The 20,278-nt window shown below is 41.5% G+C and overlaps 1 protein-coding gene across 2 annotated transcripts in view; it reads left to right on the forward strand.

The window, feature by feature from the left end:
* The first annotated feature begins 10 nt into the window (after positions 1-10).
* The window catches only part of col16a1 (collagen, type XVI, alpha 1), an 81,570-nt gene continuing 61,302 nt past the window's right edge, over positions 11-20,278 (forward strand). For both annotated transcript variants that reach the window (XM_034892072.1, XM_034892071.1), the window contains exons 1-4: positions 11-274; positions 5,649-5,759; positions 14,653-14,721; positions 14,815-14,932. In XM_034892072.1, the coding sequence (XP_034747963.1) occupies positions 5,684-5,759; positions 14,653-14,721; positions 14,815-14,932 (263 nt within the window). In that variant the 5' untranslated portion in view covers positions 11-274; positions 5,649-5,683. The remainder of the gene's footprint in view (positions 275-5,648; positions 5,760-14,652; positions 14,722-14,814; positions 14,933-20,278) is intronic.

A 20,278-nucleotide genomic window follows, 5' to 3' on the forward strand; every position in this document is an offset into this window, starting at 1 on the left:
AAGAGGGAGAGAGACTTGGGATTTGGATTGTGCAGCAGCGGTGGTGAGAGGGGAGGGGAAAAGTTGGACACGGACAATCTTGCAGCAACTTTTTTCTTCTTCTTTCCTTTCTCCGTGGAAGAAGCCTCAAGAAAAGAAAGACAACGGGACAAAAGACGCCCTGGATTACATTTAAACTGCATTTGCATCGCCCCACAAGAGTCCCCTGGATACAATCACCGATTATTTCCGGATTAATGTGGTCGCAAATTTGTGGATTTATCACTAGTTGAAGGTATGGCTTTTGTGGACTTTTATAGACGTGTTGCTTGTAATGTGTCAAAACGATGTCAGTTTTAAAGGAAAGGTAGTGGAGCTTTATGCTGAAACTTTTGCAGCAGGCTATATGTTCGTCTTGCAACAGGCATACAGTAGACTACATCACATGGGGATATTATAAGCGTACTTTACAGATATATCATAACATAATTATCAATGTAATCACTATAGAGCCGCTATAGATACAGTGCATATCCAATGGGATTATCACAGCGATGCTTAAGAAAAGTTATATACATATACTGTACATATATAATGTTAGGGTATAAAACATCTTAACATGTATGATACACACACTTTCTCCCAGTTGGGGATCAAGTTCGATCTGCTGGGCAGTCCTAACACATTTTTCTATATTGGAGCTTGCGTGAAACTTTTTGCAGAAGTAAAGCTGATTTTCCCTTCATACTCCAAGCCAGGCCTTATAGGCTACAACACATCATGGGCTGAGCTGTTACTGTACATCTTTGTGGCTTGCATCCAACCCCTGTGGCACGGAAAAGCCTCTCAGCAGCGCCGTGTTTGGATCTGCAACATGCATATCATTCAGGCCAAGTAATGTCTGAGCCTATCACTGCACTGATCTGAGATCAGTGTCCAAAATCTATCTATCTTGCTTCCATACGTGGGGGGGGGGGGAGGAAAAGTGCTGAGGAGGAAGCTTGAATGCCACAGATCGTCTGTTTTCCTCATTACCCAGCCATCCCCTGTTTGCTGCCTTTTGCATCCTGTCTGCTTACACATCTTGAAAGTTTAGTGTGGTTCCTTCCCTGCCAAATGTGGAACAGCTCAGAGTTGCCTGTTGCAACTTAAGAAAAATGATATATTTCTCTTATGAGATGTGTCAGTCTCTCCACTGTTGCCTCTTCACCTTCAGTAACCAGCAGATATATTTTGTTGAAGGGGTCATTTTAACTTAGATATTAAGATAATCTAAAATGCTTTAAAATAAAACTTGTTTTCTGCAGTATCTCCTGCCCTCCTTGCAGTAACAGGTACTGCTTCCTCTTCAGACCCTGGGGGAACATAGCCCTGTAAATGTAACAAATTGGTGTCCTTGAATTAAACTGCACATTAAGTGTTGCTCACTTAACCTGCTGCAGGCGGAACATGCAGTATTTAGCTGTGGGCCATGCAGGATCTGTTTCATGTACTGCTTTTCTAATTCTAGCCTGTACTGTGTGCCTACAGATCATTTTATCATCCACTTGACTCTTTGCTTATTCTGGTCAGCAATGAAGTGAACATTAAGCTATCAGGAATGGTAAGCCTTTAGCATTTCATCTGCAGATTGACTCAGCCATGGATAGAATGGGCTTGAGGCCAACCAGTTCCCTTTACATCATTAGTTCTGTAAGTGGACCAAAATGTCCATGGCAGTGGAACTTTGAGGCAAGCATGAGCAGAGGGAGCGTTGTACGTATTCAAAACTCCCTCCTTTTGTTCTCAATCTGCAACTGTGCTGGCTTGATTCCCATTCACAACTATTCAAGGCCTGAACACAGCCCAGTATGTAAGACTAGTAAAAACTTGCCACAGTTTTCTTTAAATGTTATACAGCTTTGGATACTGTCTTCGCTAGTTTGAGAGTTATTTTGCTCCCGGTCAGTGGATATCTGCAGAGTCTATCAAAGCCTCAGGACGTCATTAATTCATTTTATTCCTTCAGAGTTCCTTGTTGTAACAGGCCTGCAATCGATTTCAGGTTCGGCCTGAAGCAAATCCAAGAGCCTTGATTATACGTGGACATGTTCTTCTGTTCATGATGACATGAGAATCACAGTAAATAGAAGCTTCTGGCTGTCAGAGATGCTCCGATACTTCCTGTCTGGCAAAGACAACTCTGTGGCGTGCCTGAAAAGATAGCAGCATACTGACTGTTGTCAACATCCATCGCCTGTTGGGATGGCAGTGTCACTCACTCGGCCCATCACTTTGGTCCAGACAGAAAAATCTCCACAGGTACTTGATGGATTGGCAGGGACATCTGGCACAGACATGCATGGCTGCCAGAGGACGAGTCTACTGCCTGAAGTGATGCTCTGACATCATCACTATCACCTCCAGGAGGTTTACATTAATGGTTTTGAGTGAATTGTCTTAACAACTATTGGTTGGATTGCCAAGAAATTTGTAACAAACATTAATATTCCTACCAGAAAGTAGCAGTTCACACCAAATTCAAAAATACATGATTCCCTCTTACCTGTATAGGGCTATTAATTAGTCTAGATTGTTTTGGTGTGAGTTGCCAGCTGTTGAATATATTGGCTGTTGAGATGTTTGCCTTCTGTCGAATATAATGGAACTAGATGGCACCCGGCTTGTAATGCTCAAAAGTGCCAAAAATGCACATTTGAAAAACACAACAGCAATGTCTATTTCCAGAAATCATGACCTGGTTACTCACAATAATCCACAGACCTGGCTGTGAGCAGTTTCATTTGGGAACTAGTTTTCTTTTCTTTGTTGTTATTCAAATGTATTTTGTGTGCCATCTAGTTATAGTGATCTACTGTATGTGATGTAACAATATCCTGCATCATTGTGTTTTTAGCCTATATTCATGAATATCTTTCTGTATGTCTGAGAAAGTATTCTTGTTCTGGCTTTGTGACCACATCCTTGTATTTCCGCCATTTTTGTCTTCTGTTGCACACATGATGTACTGTATATGCACATTTTTTACGTAACTGTATGCATCTACCCCTCCACTTTTTATGCAGGACTTCTGTTTTATGGCTGCATTCCAGTAAACTTTTAGTGGAATTTCCTACACATTCTCTGCTGGGAGAGGACTTAACCTGGAGAATCATTCAGGGTCACAACCCCACAGTCCTATCAGGAGGTTGTTTCCACTGCCCAACACCCAAACCACTCTGGACTGTGTGTGTTTGTACTGTGAGCAGGCTAAATTGGAAATAGATACTCTGTGAGCGAACTGTCTGTCAATCTTCTTGCTAAAGAATGCTGGAAGAGACAGCTGGAAAGGCAGTGAACCCTCAAATGTTACATGGCAGACACATTTATGCTGGGTTCTGCCATATAAACAGAGGGAAAGGAGTCCAAATAGTGGGCAACGTTTTCACTGTTGTTTAATCATCCATGACTCGGTGGCTAATAAGCAATTCTCTTGTCAGGCCATAGAGAGGACATGTTTCATTTAACTGTGTCAGTGTGTGTTCCTCTAAACAGGCTTGTGTTGAGGCTGTTGTTCCATCTGTAAGCAGTGGCAAGGATGATGAAATGTGTGACAACCAAAATTGCTAAGCATTGAGCACAAATTACCCCCATTGTTAAATAGGACAATATCAGCGCCTGTCCATGTATCCGAGCCATAAAGGTACTGGAACTGGTAGCTGTACTGAAAATAGAAACCATTCAATAGGTCTGGACCTAGAACCTAAATGACCCCTAGAACTACTGAGCCGGTCTTTACCTTCCATGGAGAGACATTGTTGTCTTAAAAAATGCGGTCCAGGGAAAAATGATGAGCGTTGTGATTGTTAATGTTGGTCACCATTTCTGTCTGCCAGCGCATGTCTCCAGGAGATTGGTGCTGGAAGGCTTTCCAATCTGTCATTGTTTTCCTTACTGTATTAGCTTTGTGCTCAGTGACCCTATCACTCGCGACCCGGCTTACCGGGCTCATAGCCCACCCAGCGGCCAAGTCCAGCGACATGACCCCGTACTGCCTTTATCTGCTGTAGCCAGCTGAAGTTGCAAGAAACAGAGACAACCATAGCAACACATATTGGGAGACTATTAAATTGTTTTGGATTATGGCCAGATAATAATAGCAATGAGCTGTAACTTTTCCCTCATACTGTGTTCTCTGGACTGTGATGCAGTATGTATTATGTACTGTGTCAACTTTCTTATTATTGTGATCATGTGGCATGAAGCTTATAATAATGGTTTCAGCGTTAGAGTGCTCAAACTCAGCCGTCTAATGCTTTGATTAACCTTCCACCCATCCAACTGCAGGGAAAACTTTGTTTTAATCTATTCTTCTTGCTGTTTAGCTCACAGCTACATTTACATAAAAGTGACCAAGTTGTCAACAGTTGTGCAAACTGATGAATTGGGCCACAGTTAGATTATACAATGTCTTGCAAAGATATTGTCCTTTCATAAAATGGTAACCCTGGCCTTTTTAATTTGGAAGAAATCCAGGGAAGGAACTACACCTTGAGTCAGCAGCACGCAAAATGAAATGCATGATTCAAAATGCAGAGCATGTCAAGCTGTCCATATTATTTCAGAACATAATTTGAAACACCATAATCCACTACAATGTCTGTTAGCAGCAAGCTGCAGGAAGTTAGGTCAGGCTAGATGGTATTCACACAGTGTCCTCAGCTGGGCAGGTACATTGTGTACCCCCAGGGGAGAGTAGGGGTCATTTCTCCTGGCAGACGGGACAGGTGTGCGTTCAGAGACACTCTGCTCGCCTGCCTGCCTTGAGGGCCCTGCTGTACCTGTAACCACTGCAGAGTTATAGGCTCCTCACACATGCCGAGGGCAAGTCCAGGTCAGCTGGGTTGTGTTTATGTGAGTCGGAGTAGGCGGTGTTGGCGTGTTTGTGTGCGTGCATTCTTGTGTGCGTTTATGAATAAGGGGTTGCAGTTAGGCAAGGGGACTGTAGAGACTCTGAATATAATGATTATTTAGACGTGGCAAATATTTGAATCTGTGCAGGAGTGTGTGTGTTTGGTTGTTGTCGGACCACGTGGAAGCATCTGGTGCAATACAAGCATGACTCCAGTGGAATAGTCTCCAGATGTGTTGTGAGACGAGTTTTGGCCCCTGGGAGTTTGACTCAGGACCAACCAGCCTGCATGTAAATCATTTGACTTCTGTGTGTGCATTTTGTTTTGTTGTCTTGGTATTTGTGTCAGCATGTGCACATTCTTCTTTCTCTTTTACAATTCTTTCCTAGATATGTAAATCATGTGAATGTGTGCACTTATGTGCATCTCACAGACATTTGTGTGAGTGTGTGTGTGTGTGTGTATGTGTGTGTAGCAGCTGCCCAGTCAAAGGCCAACCAGATGGACAGGATAATGACTATGATCAGATTTTATAGAGTTACACTCCCTAATGAAGCACATTCCGGTTAATTCATATGCCACTAACAAAGCCCGCATCATACCTCATAATTAACACATCAACTGTGACTGACTCATAAATATACATCAATGTCTATTTAAGAGTCAAGCATAATGTGCAGCTGTCGGCAGAGTGAGCAGTCTGGGTGTCCTTCTGACAGAATGTAGGAAGGATTTGACTTTTTTGACTTTCTCTTTTTCTGTTTGTTCATCCATCAGCTGGTGACGTGAGGTGTTTTCGGTGGACTGAAACCATGTGGCTTCTCTGTTCATCTCTGACTCTGTTGGCCCTCAGCTTTGGATCGTGTGACACGCTGACATCAGAGCAAGGTGAGTTTCCTCTACCCTGCTGGAATGTTTTGGAAAAAAAAGAAAATGTAAACTCTAGTAGTTCTTATGCATTGTTAAAACAAACAAAAAAAACAAACAAAAAACTAAAAAGTTTGTGGAAAAAGAAGAATAGTCTTTCAGTGTCTTTTTCTTCTGTAGTGTTCTCAATGAAGAAACATCTGGTGTGCAAACAATCACCTCAATCAATCCCCTCCACACACCTAAATATGTGGTATCAGCGTCTCACACACACACACACACACACACACACACACACACACACACACACACACACACACACACACACACACAAACACAAACACAAACACACACACACACACAAACACACACACACACACACACACACCACACCACACATACACACACATGTCACGTGTCAGCGTTTACAGCTAACTTTGCCCTCTTCTGTAAAGAAACTGGAATCAAAACTGAAATCATAACAAAAGATAAATAAAATGTCTTGCTTTATAACATACCGTAATTCCTCAAATAAAGGCCGGTAGTCCATTACATGGCGGGCCTCTGAAAGTGGCCAGGGGCGTGGTCAACATGGACAAATGAAGGCCAGGGAAAACGTTAGTGTGGATTATCTGCCTTTCATATAATGTGCATTCAAGATAATTTTAGTGTACATTTCTACCAATTTAATTTGACACATTCATCAATATGTCCATGCTTTGTTTTTCTGGGTTATGGTAGTCATGTAAAGTATTGTTGTCCTACCGGTATTTTAGTCAATGCGGCTGTATGTGTTACTCAGCCATGTTTCAGTCTGTAGTAAGGTACAGGTGCTAATAGATGACAGTAGCTACATTGGATGTAACACAGTTGTCATTTAGCGCTAGTGACAGACTTTTCAACAACTTATTGAAACTTGAGGGGAATTCTGACCCACCTGCTGGCGGTGGGTGTATTGTGTTAACCTTTCCTGATTGCTCTGTTTCCGACCGTGGTCAAAGACCAGGGGAGACTTGTTTGCCTGGATGCGCCGTGGTTTTGTTCCCCCCCCCTTACAAAAAATAATAACATGAAACAGCAGGTAAAACCAGGGCTTGTTATATTTACTGTTAACTTTTTGGTTGGATGGAATGAAATGTAACTGGTTACTTGGGGAGCTGCTAGTAGGCCGATTGTGTTACCTTCAAATGTAACCGGGCCAGCTTACCTCTATTTAAGACTTTATGCTAAGCTAACAAGCAGCTAGCTGTATCTTTCATATGTACCGTACACATGTGAGAGCAGTACGTAAATCACAGCAAGAAAAAAATGTCCGAAGATGTCGAACAAAACACAATTTAAAAATTTGACATTTATTCCAAATTGGATGTAAAAAAAAATCAAAGCACTGCATTACATTTATAGTCACTGTGAAGTTCTTTATATTAAACTGTTTACAAATGAAGCTGTGGATAAAAATACTAAATGATAAAGGCCACAAAAAAGACTTATTTCTCTCAACTAACTGTTCCTCAGAAGAGTCCCTGTATCTTCATTTAAATGCTAAAAAGACAAAGTCACAAATCCATTCTCACAGTTATAACTAAGACACATTTTTTCTATCTGGTGTTGTAGGCTTGACAAACAGTGCATGCGCCCGGTGTGTGATGGGGCCCAAGGCTACAAAAAAAAGGACTGTAATTACAGCTTATGTGTGTTTCATGCTGGTGGCAGAGCGGTTAGGCTGTGGCAAGGAGGCACGTGTGTTTACCATGTGCGGTTGTGTTCCTTTTCATGAGCCATCACTCATAGAGTTTCTGTGTATACGTATGGGAGAAACATTTTTTGAATGTCTATGTGAGCATGTTGTGAGTTTAATTGTCTGTTGGTGTGTTAGATAGAATGTGTGTAAGCGTCTGCGTGCGTTTTATCTATTTATTTCATCCCCAGCTGTCATACTCCCTCATCACACTGTCAGGGGTAGGCTCTGTGATATCACCCCGGGGGGCCAACGATCCTCCATGGCTCGTGGAGCTCTGAAGGGAGCTTTGTGGAGGAGGGGATCCCTCTTGGGAGACCCTAGTCAGAGCTTTTCAGATGAGACTGAGTCAGCTTGCAGCTCCCCTGAGTCCTCTCCCCCAGTGGTTGGAAGAAAGTGCTTTCTCGAGTGCAGCTATACCACTTTGTCACAGCAAGCACCACACACACACTCTCACATTCACACATTCCTCTGACTCATCCAAATCTCTACTTACTGGTAATTTGCTGACATTACAGCAGGAAATCAGGTTTGAGTAAAACTAGTGTTGAGGAGTCGAGCTGGATGATTGCACTGCCGTTTTGCAGTGTATCCGCCAGAGAAACTAGTCCCCATAGTTGTATTAAATTTCTGAGATTCCCTGTCTTTGGTAAAGTGTTGCTAATATGGGTTCGTTTGGTGGGCCACAGACCCTACACAGGCTGAAGTAATGGATTTGTGTATTGATTTGTTTTTACTCTTTCCCTCTGTCTTTGTCTGAGCTAAGTTGTATGTTTCCAGGTGCCAATGAACTGTAATAAGCTCAGTTGCATAGAATCAGAAGTTAGAGGAGACAAGCAGCAGAAACAGACATACATTACAGAGCCTGGTTAGGGGTACAGCTTTTTGTTAAGTGTAGTAAATATCCTATACGCTGTCTTTGCTTCTACGCTGAGAACTGATTTTATTTTGTAGCCCCTTATACCAAACATTGTATTGTGTACCTGTTAATCTGATGTAATTCCATCTGAAACAGGATGTTGGGACGGGACATCAAAGAGGGGTCTATTTTAATGTAAACCAATAAACAGGGGAGAGAGGCTGTCAGATGTGATAGGAATAAATCTGAGCAAAACACTCAAACTTGTAACTGCTCCAGGGTGGCTACTTCATGAACAAACCTGTCCTGTTATGTCTCTACTCTTTGCAGAAAAAAATGTGCAATGCAGTAAAGCAATATTGAGTCACATCTCAGGACTGCCCAGTGCATACAAATGAGCAACAATTGACAAATGTGATCAGTCAAATGAATGTTGAACATTTGGAGCTGACATGTAATAAGAAGCAATTTCCTTTTAAGTGTCTTTCGCCATTTTTCTCTGATTGTCTAATAAAGCCTCACTTACCAATACATTTACACCCACCATGCACACACACACACAAACACACAGGTTGCCAGACATCTTGTCAAACGACACAATCTTATTTGAGGAGTGTACAGCCCTCTGCATGTACTGTCTCAGTTTATTGTTGTGAAAAGCTTGTGAATGTGTGTCATGAGTCCAGTCTGTCTGTGTGTGCTTCTAAGTGTGCTTTGAGTGTGGCCCAGAGGCCCGCAAAGGGGAACATGAATGAGTTCATCCCTCTCAAGTACAGCGTTTTAAGTCTTTCCACTCCTCTGTGCTGCAGTTTTATCTCTGAAGAAAAAGGAAATACAGTACAATACATGTTCTCTCTTGTCTGTCTCATTTCCCTGAGAAGGCAAGTGAGACACACTCTCCCCCTCTGTGTCAAACCCTTCTTCGGTTCTTATCATCCTCTCCGTTTGTGATTTTTTTCCAGACACTTTAACCTTACATATAGCGACATTGAATCCTAATGTTAAATCGACTACACCACCCAGCATTCCTGTCCCCTATCTTGCTTGTGTTTAATAGCCCCGGGACCTGGAAGACTCTTTCTGAGTCTTACTTTCTGCTGATCAGCAGCCCAGTCCAATTATCTTGGAATGCCACATTGTAAACCACATTCAATAACTACCATATCCTCTGTTATTGCAAACACACACCCAACACCTTCTTCTGGGATCTCTTCTACCTAATGAAAATGCTGCGCCGATTGTTCTGCTATAGTAAGGCACTGGTAAATATGGCCATTGATTCTTTAACCTTCTAAAGTTTGTTAAATATCTTGAAAGATGAAAGAAAGGTCACATTAGAGTGGACTAGCTAGAGTTGAGTTGACACTACATTGCTCTTTGGCATAGTGAATTGATTATGAATTTTACTTAGGAACCCTCTCTTTATAGATTTAATTCAACAAATAGATTTTTTGCAACAAATAGAAATACAGTTAGGCTTGGCAATTATGGCTCCGCTCTTGATAATGCTCCCTGGACCAGCCAAGTAGCATGCTAAGCTGAAACAGGAAACCCCATTATGAGCCAAAAGAAAGACATTGAAGGACTGGCTTGATGTGAGAATGGCTGTGATTGGTGTTGGGCTGTGACTTTCAGGAACTAATGCTAAGCTTAATTCATATTGGTGTTCCATTATATTCCATTACCTCCCGTATATTGATGCATTTATAATAATCAAATCATCTACATTTCTCATTTGTTATCACCTTCCCAGTTAAATGTAAGTTTGTCTACTGTACATCGAAACGTAGTGTTTTACTTCACTAAAGACCAATCATATTCCTTCGTTTTTTTTGTCTATCTTTGGCAAGATGGAAACTTGGGGGAACACTCACAGCAGTGTGCTGCATGACTGCCAGTAGTCGTAGAATCATTACCTGCTTTGGCACGAGTCAAACCCGACCCATCAAAGAGGAAGTGAACCCAGCCAAGACCATCCAATCTCTTTAAGGCTACATGCAGCTGCTAGCAGGATCCTGGAGTGGCACTCTATGCTACGTGCTAATTAGCTTGTCAACAAGCAAGCTCTTTCCTTTGATCACAGCTTGAGAGGAAATGGGGTTCAAGATCCGCTGTATGTCCTCTGCCAAGTGCCTGAGTCCGCAACGGTCCACTAAAATATCATCCATCATCTGAGTTATGTGTAAATAGCTTGTTCTTCCCATGAGCAAAGGTCTCACAGTCTCGCAAGTAAACACAACATTTAGCTTTAAAAGTTATTTACCAATTAAATTTATCTAAATGCAAATGCTGCCCGAGACTTATCTGGTTTTGTCATCTTCAGTTATGCTGCATCAGCCTTACGTCTCGTTCACACATGCATTCTAAATGTTGAGCATGCCATTTGCATACTGAGCGTGTTCATTTCCTGAGCAAGCTTTTCCCATGGGTTTTGAAAAGCATTTATGTTAAATCTATATTTTTCTATTAGCATTGGATCAGGCGGCAATGTATAATGTGAGATAAATAGTGACAAACCCAGAGTGAAATATGGGCCAGCTGCTGTTCCTCTCAGTTATCTGAAAGTTTTTAGCGTCTTCAGCTCCTTGTTTTACTTAGTTGGCCGCAACTTGACTGTTTTTGTTTCAATGTCATATTTCGCTTTAGCTCTCTTACTCTAGCTGCCGCAGTTCACAGTAAAACAAGCTCTGATAAACCCATTGTAGAATTTACCACCAAGTGACGGAAAAAGTTAGCAACTACCTAACAGCTTGCTAAACCAAAACAGAGTTAAAGCAAGAGTGAGTATTTGATTTATTATCATGGTGGCCAGAAACACAAATTCTAATAAATGCTAGTTTTGCCTTTAGGATGTTTAAACTGTTTGCTAAAAAATTCCCAAATTCAACATTATAATATATTGATATTTCAATGTTGTGTTTAAAGCTTGGTTACTTGCCACCATTTTGCCCAAGAAAATCTATAAATCTTGATTTAAAGCTATATCGTAGAAGGTGCGTTTTGTTAGCTTTAGCTCGACTTCATCAGCCGTGGCTATATTTTGAGCTTACTGCAACATGTTCTCAACTCTTCAAGTTGGCAAATTAACTTCGATGTATGAAAGATGCTAAAAGATGTTGCGTTAACTAAGCATGCTTAAAAAAAATGGAGCATAATAAAAAAAAAACAGACTGAAGAAAGTTGAGCAAAGTCATACAATGTAGAGCATGAGCTTGACAAACTGGGTCTGAGATGTCCTTAAATGTCCACTGGAGAGACAACACAGTCTTTAGGGTAAAGAAAAAACACCTAAAACAACCCACTCTCTGCTCTCCTGTGTGTTTTTTCTTCCTCCTCTCTCCACCTTTTCCTCTCCTCTGTTGCTTGACTTTTCATAATGCTGCTCGCGTGCCTCTAGACAGGATTACTCCTGACAAAGCCTTCATCTCGATTCTGTCTGATGGAAAAGGGACGGTGATGAAAAACAAAACACAAAATAGAGTAAGCCTCAACAAAAGGTAGATCATACCATCTCTTGTCTTTAAAAAACCTGCGATACGAGATGTGAAGGGAGCAGTGTCTTTGTGAGGCTGCAGAGAGTGTGCTGAGTCAGCCGATAACGGGAGGTTTCAAAATGGACCAGTCAAGTAATAAATACAGCATGAAAGATTTTCTGTGTGTGAGTGTGTGTGTGTGTGTTTGTGTGTGTGTGAGAGAGTGGGGGGGAAGGATGTACAGTAGGATAGAAGCAGTGCAACAGTATCTGAGGGCTCCGAAGACTGCTTGATACTTCCCGTACGCTCCACTGTTTTTGTTACTTTGTTCCTAAGTCACATTCAAGTCATACAATTTCTGTGACTATTCATCTTCAGTTTCTGTCAGCGTACTGCCACACTGTTTGACATCTCGTTTCTCCACCTTGATTTCTACTTGCAGGCAGCAATAAGAGAATGGCACACTGTAGGCAGAAATGTGCTGTGCTTTAAAACGGTCTTTGTAGATGAGCAGAAAGCTGCAGGGTGCCAATTGATGGACTTGAAGAAAGGTGATGAAGCGCTGAATGGGATTTAATTCTTTCTTAAGCCCGGCCTCCATGAAATTAAATTTCTAACCCTTAATTAAAGTCTGTTGGATGCTATCATTCATGTATACACATTAGGCTCTTTCCTTTTGTTTTGATGTGACTTTCAGTCACTTGCGTAGACGGTGTGTCCAGTGCACTCTCTGACGTGATCAATCTGCAAAAGCTAGGAGACACAAAACACATTGCTTTATCTTGGAGTCCAGAAAGCTGTTTTTGTTCAGGCTTTGGTCTGTTACTCATTCGTATCGACAGACATAGTGAGCTTCCAACGAATCCCACATCCGAATTAGCAAACAATCTTCAATTTATGTTTCTGCATACACAATTGACCGTTAGCTAAGTCCCATTCTCCTTGGTTACTGTTGCCAAGCCTTTTTCATTCTCACAAAGAACATGCAGTTTCAGTGATAATGGTGACAGAATTACTACATGAAATTTGCAGCAATTTTCAAAACATGGTTTTTTGATTGCACACATAAGTAAAGGGAGGGGATAAAAGTACATTCAAATTCCTAGCTGACAATCATGGATTTTGTCTGACTTTTTAGTAATTCCAGCTCATTCTTTTTTTTTTAACATATCGTTATTGAATTTATCGAACATACAAGATACAGCAAGAGATTGATGGAGCAAAGAATAAAGCCCTAATTTTGACCTCTTAAAAACCACTAAGTAAACAACTACACCAAAAAATTAAACAAAAACAACAAAAAACACAGAAGATTTGCACAGCTGAGGCATTTTCAACATAATCAGTCAAAATGGGTTGCTTAAGCCATTGTGTGTTATCTGGAAATGTTGAAAGAAACATGCACTAGTGCAAAACACAGGACCTTCTTCCTGTATTTCTTTTCTTGCTCCCACCCCAGACACATGGGACCAGTAAGAGGAGAGAACATTCTTGCGTTTAATGAAATGACGCATTTTGGTACACTTGTTTTTTTCCAACCAAACCCAAAGGAAACCTCTCCAAGTTAACAAACTCATCAACTGATTCGGACTAGAGCAAACAAATTCTAGGTGTGAAAACACATGCTATATTGCTAAAAGACTGAGGCTAAAGCTAAACTTCCCAAAAAACAGTGTAAAGGGCTGTCGGGAGAAGTTAGCCTTTGGTGCTTTCTGGCAGTAATCCTTCCAGTGACGTAGAATAAATAGTTAAAAACCAAAAGTCGATATTAATTTTAGACCTAATTGACTTATTATTATCAGTTTTCAGTTGCTGTTTGGTTGGTTTCCGACACCAAAGCTACCTCGTAGGTAGCAGGAAATAGCTACCTTAGCTACCTTATCTAATTAACCAGGCATGCTAATGTTTGCATCTTAATATCATAGAGCATGCAGTTTAAACTAGTTTCTGGTTTTAAAATAAATTGTTTAAAAAAAGTCACCATCATCTTTTCTATATAAATCATTGCGCTTATTTGGTCCACATGGTGCGCATGAGTTAGCCTTGAATGAGGTTGAATTAAAATATCTAACCTTCAGCTTCACATTAATCATTTGAAATATTACCAAAAGCAACACACGCTTAAAGAAAATCATTAGGTTTTATTTGTGGTTAACGGTGGGCACAACCTGCTTTCACATTCTCTGCAGTCCTAGTAAAAAGACTGCCCTGTAGAACATCTTGCTCGAGGGCATTGGTCCTTGAGCCCCAAAGAGATCAATTAACTGTGGATCAGAGCGACTCACAGGGTCGATGTCTACCTGTACAAGTCCAGTTTTTCTTCACATCACACATCTCCCCTCTGTAGTGAGGCAGGCCGCTCTGACAGGCAACACTTTTCTCTGTAACCTCCCCTGACAGGGTGAGAACATATCCATCAAACGGGAGCTACCGCGACAGACAAGCATGGTGCGAGACAACTTGTCAGACGAGGCTGTCTTCCTCTCTGCACAGCTTTGCCCTCATTTCATCTTGCTCTCTGTGTTTAACACTTTTTGTTTGACTCTCTTTCACCCTGACCGACTCCACTCGACTTCTCTTTGTTCCAGATCAATATTTCCGTTACTCTCAAACGCATGAATTTTTGCACTTTCTTCTTCTCTGTCCCGCACAAACTCTGTCCATTCCACCCGGCAGAAGTGTAAAAGGTTGCATTTGAAATGACTTCCATTCAAAGTCTGATGTGCTCTTCTTGACATTTTATGACTGCTTAAACTATTGTACAGGTTAGGATTTTAGCTGTTTTCGCACCCACATTCTGACTTAATTTCCATTTGCTTAACCATGTATGTGTTGGTTTCACAGATGAACAGTGCCCATCCTTACAAGTGGATGAGTGGAAGTTTCCCCAGGCTGCCAGGCAAAATATCACAGGTGAAAAGACTTCCAGCTTGAATTGGCAAACAGACACATATTGTTCTCTGAGTGTTATTCGTGTGGGTGCTGATCGATGCCATTTGTTATTAGGTTTCAATCTGGTGAGGCGATTCTCCCTGCTCAAGAGTACAGATGTCAAGAAGATCCGCAACCCTCGAGGACCCGTCATCCTCCGCTTGGGCAAAACTGCACTCCTACGTCCCACCGAGTAAGTTTACATGTCAACCTACCTAAGCAACCTACAGACAAATACATCTCACACAAGCAGATTGTTTAGCTTTAGGTTGTAGAGAATGTAGTACAGGAAGTGAAATAAAGTGCATTTTTTTGGTGCATTTTTCTGTCAGCCTAATGTTGATAGGCTCTTGCTTTCCATGCCATGTATGAACAAACAGCGATGCGGAGAGACTGGACACCCTATGGCAAAGCAGCCTCTGAACCCTCACGCAACATGTCAAAGCTGTCCAGCGGCTGTTGTTTAAAAAGCACTCGGCGAACCATATACCATGGGTCAATCTCTGATTGCGTTTCCAGAAATACCACTTCATTACTCTCACCACTGACACTGGCTTGTATAATTGAACTCTAACAGACTTTTGGTTTTCCGGTTGTGAACCACATGTACTTAACTGTAACTAGTTTTCCCATGAAATGTCCGGCTTTTTCGCTTGAACCCAAACTAAAGAAGTGATGCCTTAATTAGTAGGCATAAGGCAGTTGCCTGTAAAGAAATAAAAGAAGTTACAAGGATAGGAATTTTAATGGTGGCATTTTTAAAGCCTGAGCTTGTTCTCAACTTGTTTCTGGGCGAGGAGACCTGCTGCAATAAACTCCAACAGTGCATGGCTTCTTCACACAACACGATTTTGCAGCTTGACATGGTGTAATTATGCTTTCCTGGGTTTTCATGTGATTATTACACAGTAGTTGGGTGTTGATTGTGTTTGGAATTGCGTGACAAGTACTTATTAGGGTTATGTGCTCACTTCTTTTCAGTCTTTCCACCCACCGATAAAGTGTTTTTTTGGAACTCGCCAATTGGGTCAGCCTGAAATATTCTATCCCTCTGTCCAGCACTGTGAGCTCCATTTGCTTGTAGGCCCGATAAATCTGTCTACAAAACACTCTTTTTCTTTTCGGAGACATTTGTTCTAAAAGTGTCACATAGATTGTTTGTCACAGGCTTAGAGAGTACTTGTCCTTTTGAAAAAAAGGGCGAAACACAAAAAACATCTCAGTAAATCAGCATCTTTTTGTGTTTTTGTGTTGCCTCTAACTATTTCCTCTCTGCTGCTGGTTTGGGAATGTTTTGTAATGGTGCAGCATTTATTGAAATGTTGATGCCATCAAGAGTTTTATCAGTGAAGACTGCTACCTCTTTGACTTCTTTGCAACTCCGACAGAGATAATCAATGTTAGCACATCAGCCTTGCCTGTCGGCTGCCTTTCATAAGATAGCGTCTCTCTATCTTTTCTGGGACATGAGGTGTTATTTTGTGTCTCTGGTGCTTCCACATGCATACAAACTTGGAAAAAAGCACCCATGCTGTTTTGAGAGAGATGCACGTTTCTGAATGTCCTCTGCCTTCAGTCTCCGGGTAAGCTGTTCTGTTCAAAATCTGCACGGCTTTCTACATTGCTAGCCGAGACGGGGTGGCTAACCGTAGCATGCTAGCTCGTTCTCAATGGAAAAACACTGCTACGACACACACTGGTTCACCATAATCTCCAAAAGAACTACTTCCATGTCCCTGTTCTGCAGGTCCTCCACAAGTGCCCTCGTTTAGAAGAAGACTCCCAGCTAATCCTGGCTTGTACTGACCAAAGTTGGAGAAATACTTATCTACCTGATGGGATCTTACCTAGCTACTGTGCATGTGCAACTCCCAACAAAGATAGTATAGAAGTAAGATGTCTCACTCTGGAGCTAAAACAGAGACCCAAACACAGTGGAAAAACAGGATCTGCAGCAATGTGCGCAACAATGAAAATGAAACTTTGTAAACCTGTTATTGTACAAGCTGAAAATACAATTATGAACCTAAAAATAAGCATAATATGGTATATATGGCGCTTTAAAATATTAAAGCGTAATATTTTAAAGCATATATACCATATCTTGCTTATAATATGGGCGCTTTGAAATGAGGAAACAGAATCAGAGGACCTATTTTTTGCGTTCTCCTCTTCTTCTTACCGCACAGAAAAGTGGATCATAGAGGACTGTCTATCTTCGTTGCTTAGTTACAATGTTGTCTTTATTTCTTTATTTGCTTTCAATTTTTTGTTTATTTTGCCTGCTTGAATGGCATTATGTGGAATTGTTTTCACACAGTTAGAAAAGAAGAGTGGAGGCGGAGAACAGATGGGCAGTTTAAAGATGTAGTGAGGGTTAAATGTTTAAATCCAGGCAATGAGTAAATGCATAAGAACAAACCCTCAGACTTGTTCCATGCCTTTTTAATCCCAGTAACAGTATGAGTGTATGTGTGCTCTGTGTGTGTATGTGTGTGTGTGTGTGTGTGCTCGTCTGCTTAAATCTGTACAGTATGTGTGCAATTTCAGCATCCCCCCCCCCTTATCCCATCCCCAGAGTGCGAGCCGTGTGTATAGTAATTGAAAAGCTGCGTTTTGCTTTGTATCAGAGGCTAATTCATTCAGCTAATCCAGGGCTAATACAGATGAGTAACAGCCAGATGAAGATACTTGTCTCTCGCCTCTCTCAGTGCTGACAGAGAAATGGACACCAGTCACAGCTGGTAACATGCATTTTAATTCCAGCAAAATTTGATTTGATTGCTTTGGGCCTGTTCCTTTTATGCAGCTACAGTGTGTAGGAGAGAGGGAATTCTTTGATGTACTGGCATGAGGCCAAGATATTATACAGAATTCAAAGGCATTTAATAAATTCAACACTTATTATGACATAGCAAAAGTGGTACAATTTGTTTAAACGTAAAGCATTTTGCTGCTGTTCTAATGCAGGAATTGTTTAATAAGCACATTCATTTTTTATTGAGAGATCAACAACAGGACATGCAACCAAAGAGGGAGGGCAAATGTGAGGGCACTGATAAAATGCCTCTGTGACGGAAGGATTATAAACGAGCAAACATGTAGGAGGACAAATGCAGAATCGGGGATATGAGTCAACAAGGAGAGGGTTATGTACTTTTCACATAAATATTTCAGCTTACATCAGCAGAATGCAGGTGGTTACCAGTCTACGTTGAATTTCTGCTGCAGAAAGCCTGACTCCATTCATTAGGAATACTAAAAAGGATTTTGTACCAGCTTTATCATCCTTCATTGACCTGGGGAATGTTTTGTGATTGTTCGGGCTCTCTTGTTTCATCTCTTTTCTGAGTCAAACTTGGGACCAGCTGCAACCTTGGAGCTAGTATGACGGCAGCTCAACTGCATATGTGCAGATGGGAGTACAGGGGCCCAGTTCTTTAGCTATGATATTGGCCCAAATGATTGGCGACGTCAGTTGTTTGGTCTGTTGGTAGGTTGTACAACTACTTTGGTCCAAACCAAAACATCTCAACAACACAACTATTTTGTGAAGACATTAATGGTCCCCAGAGGTTGAAATCCTACTGACTTTAGTAATCCCTGACTTTGTTGTACTTTGTGTTTAGCTAATTAGTAAATGTTAGCATACTTACATGCTAAACATTTTACCTGCCAAGCATCAGAGCTGGTTGATATGTAGAAAATCATATATCCCAGTGTTGTTGACTAAATACATTGATGTTGATATTGTGGCAAAAGTGTAGTGTTGACTATTGGTGCTTTCACAAAATATGTACACATTGAGAGTTAAGATGATAATAATCGTCAGTAATGTGGATATAATGACCAAGTGGCTAAAGGCAAATAACAGAACAGCTAAAACAGTTTGGAAAGTTCAGAAAATGACATCACTTTACTGTCATGCAGCCTTTAAAACCAGAAAAAGACACCATTCAAGTCAGATCAGTACATTATGATATCTAGCTTCACATAACAATGTCAATATAATATTGATATATTGCCCAGGGTACAAGCAACAAACATGGGTTTCCTCAGGTGGGTGGCTCCCTTAGACAAAGGGTGAGAAGTCATCTGTGAGGAGTTCGGAGTAGAGCCGCTGCTCCTTCGCGTCAAAGGAGCCAGTTGAGGTGGTTTGGGCATCTGGTAAGGATGCCTTCTGCCTTCTTTTAATTGTTTTAAAGATGGGAGAGGTTGGGAGAGGCTAGATCTGAAACTGTCTGGCCCATACTGATGTATCTCCCTACTGTGTGTGTGTGTCCGTGGGGTTATGTGTGTGTTTTATTTGCCAGGACTCTGAATGTAAAAGGCCATGGTGAGGTACTTCCGAGTTAACAGTCAATAGTTTGTGAGTGGTTTTGTGCCCTGCAGCTCATGTCACTAATCGACAGCAAAACAACTTCACTCTCAACATCAGTTCATTTCTTTCTCTCTCTCTCTCTCTCTCTATCCGTCTGTCCGTCTATGGGTATCTCTTTCTTGCAGACACTCTTTTCAGTTACATATTGTCTACCTATGCTGCAATTTCAATGCTAAGGCATTTCCATCCTTCTGGGAGGAGGCCTCGGGGAAGACCCAAGACTAGGCAGAGGGATTAAATCTCCAACCTGGTTTGGGAACGCCTCGGGATCCTCCAGTCGGAGCTGGTTGATGTGGCTCGGGGAAGGGAAGTTTGGGGTTCCCTGCTGGAGCTGCTGCCCCCCGCGACCCCATGCCGGATAAGTCGATGAAGATGGATGGATGGATATTGCCCAGCCCTACCAAACATGTTAACATTGTCATTGTAACCAAGTTAGAATGCTGTTATTGGCATTAGCTCAAAGCACCGCACAGCTTTACAGAGCTGGTAGCATAGCTGTGGACCACTAGCCTTGTTCGGAGTTTGGCCCACTTGTCCCCTTACCCAGTATTTGACGAGGGAACCATAACCCTTAGAAGGCTAGGGCCAGTGATGACAGTGGTGATATGAAACATTCAACTGCACCAGCAGCAGCACTGAAAATCCCACATCCAAAGTATATTTTTACACTAATTGTTAAGGTATTATGGTGGTGTGTGCGGTGTTCAATTTCTTCTTAAATTGCTGTAAATATTGTTTGAAATACAAAAGGTAGAAGATAGCCATAGGTGAAAAAAAGTCAACGTATACCACCATTTAGTCACGATGAGTGTACGTTCCAAGCTGTTAAAAAATTGTTTCAGTTACATGGTGTGTATAATAAATGCAAAGAATAAAAGTATCTCTACTTAAAGCAATTGATTCCAGCTCAGTTAGAACCTGGCACAATGGAGCCTATACACCTCTTTTTACCAGAGATCTGCTATTTCCACATTATATTCCCTCTCCCCGTGTTCCCCTGTGCCACTCTGGCTTGCGCTGACTTTCTTCTACCTCTCGCTTTAAAACAATACGAGAGAAGCAGAACTAACTTTCTCTCTTATTGTTTTAAAGATGGGAGAGGTTGGGAGAGGCTAGATCTGAAACTGTCTGGCCCATACTGATGTATCTCCCTACTGT

The sequence above is a fragment of the Etheostoma cragini genome, chromosome 14 (assembly GCF_013103735.1).
Source record: "Etheostoma cragini isolate CJK2018 chromosome 14, CSU_Ecrag_1.0, whole genome shotgun sequence".
In the NCBI taxonomy this organism is placed as follows: domain Eukaryota; kingdom Metazoa; phylum Chordata; class Actinopteri; order Perciformes; family Percidae; genus Etheostoma; species Etheostoma cragini.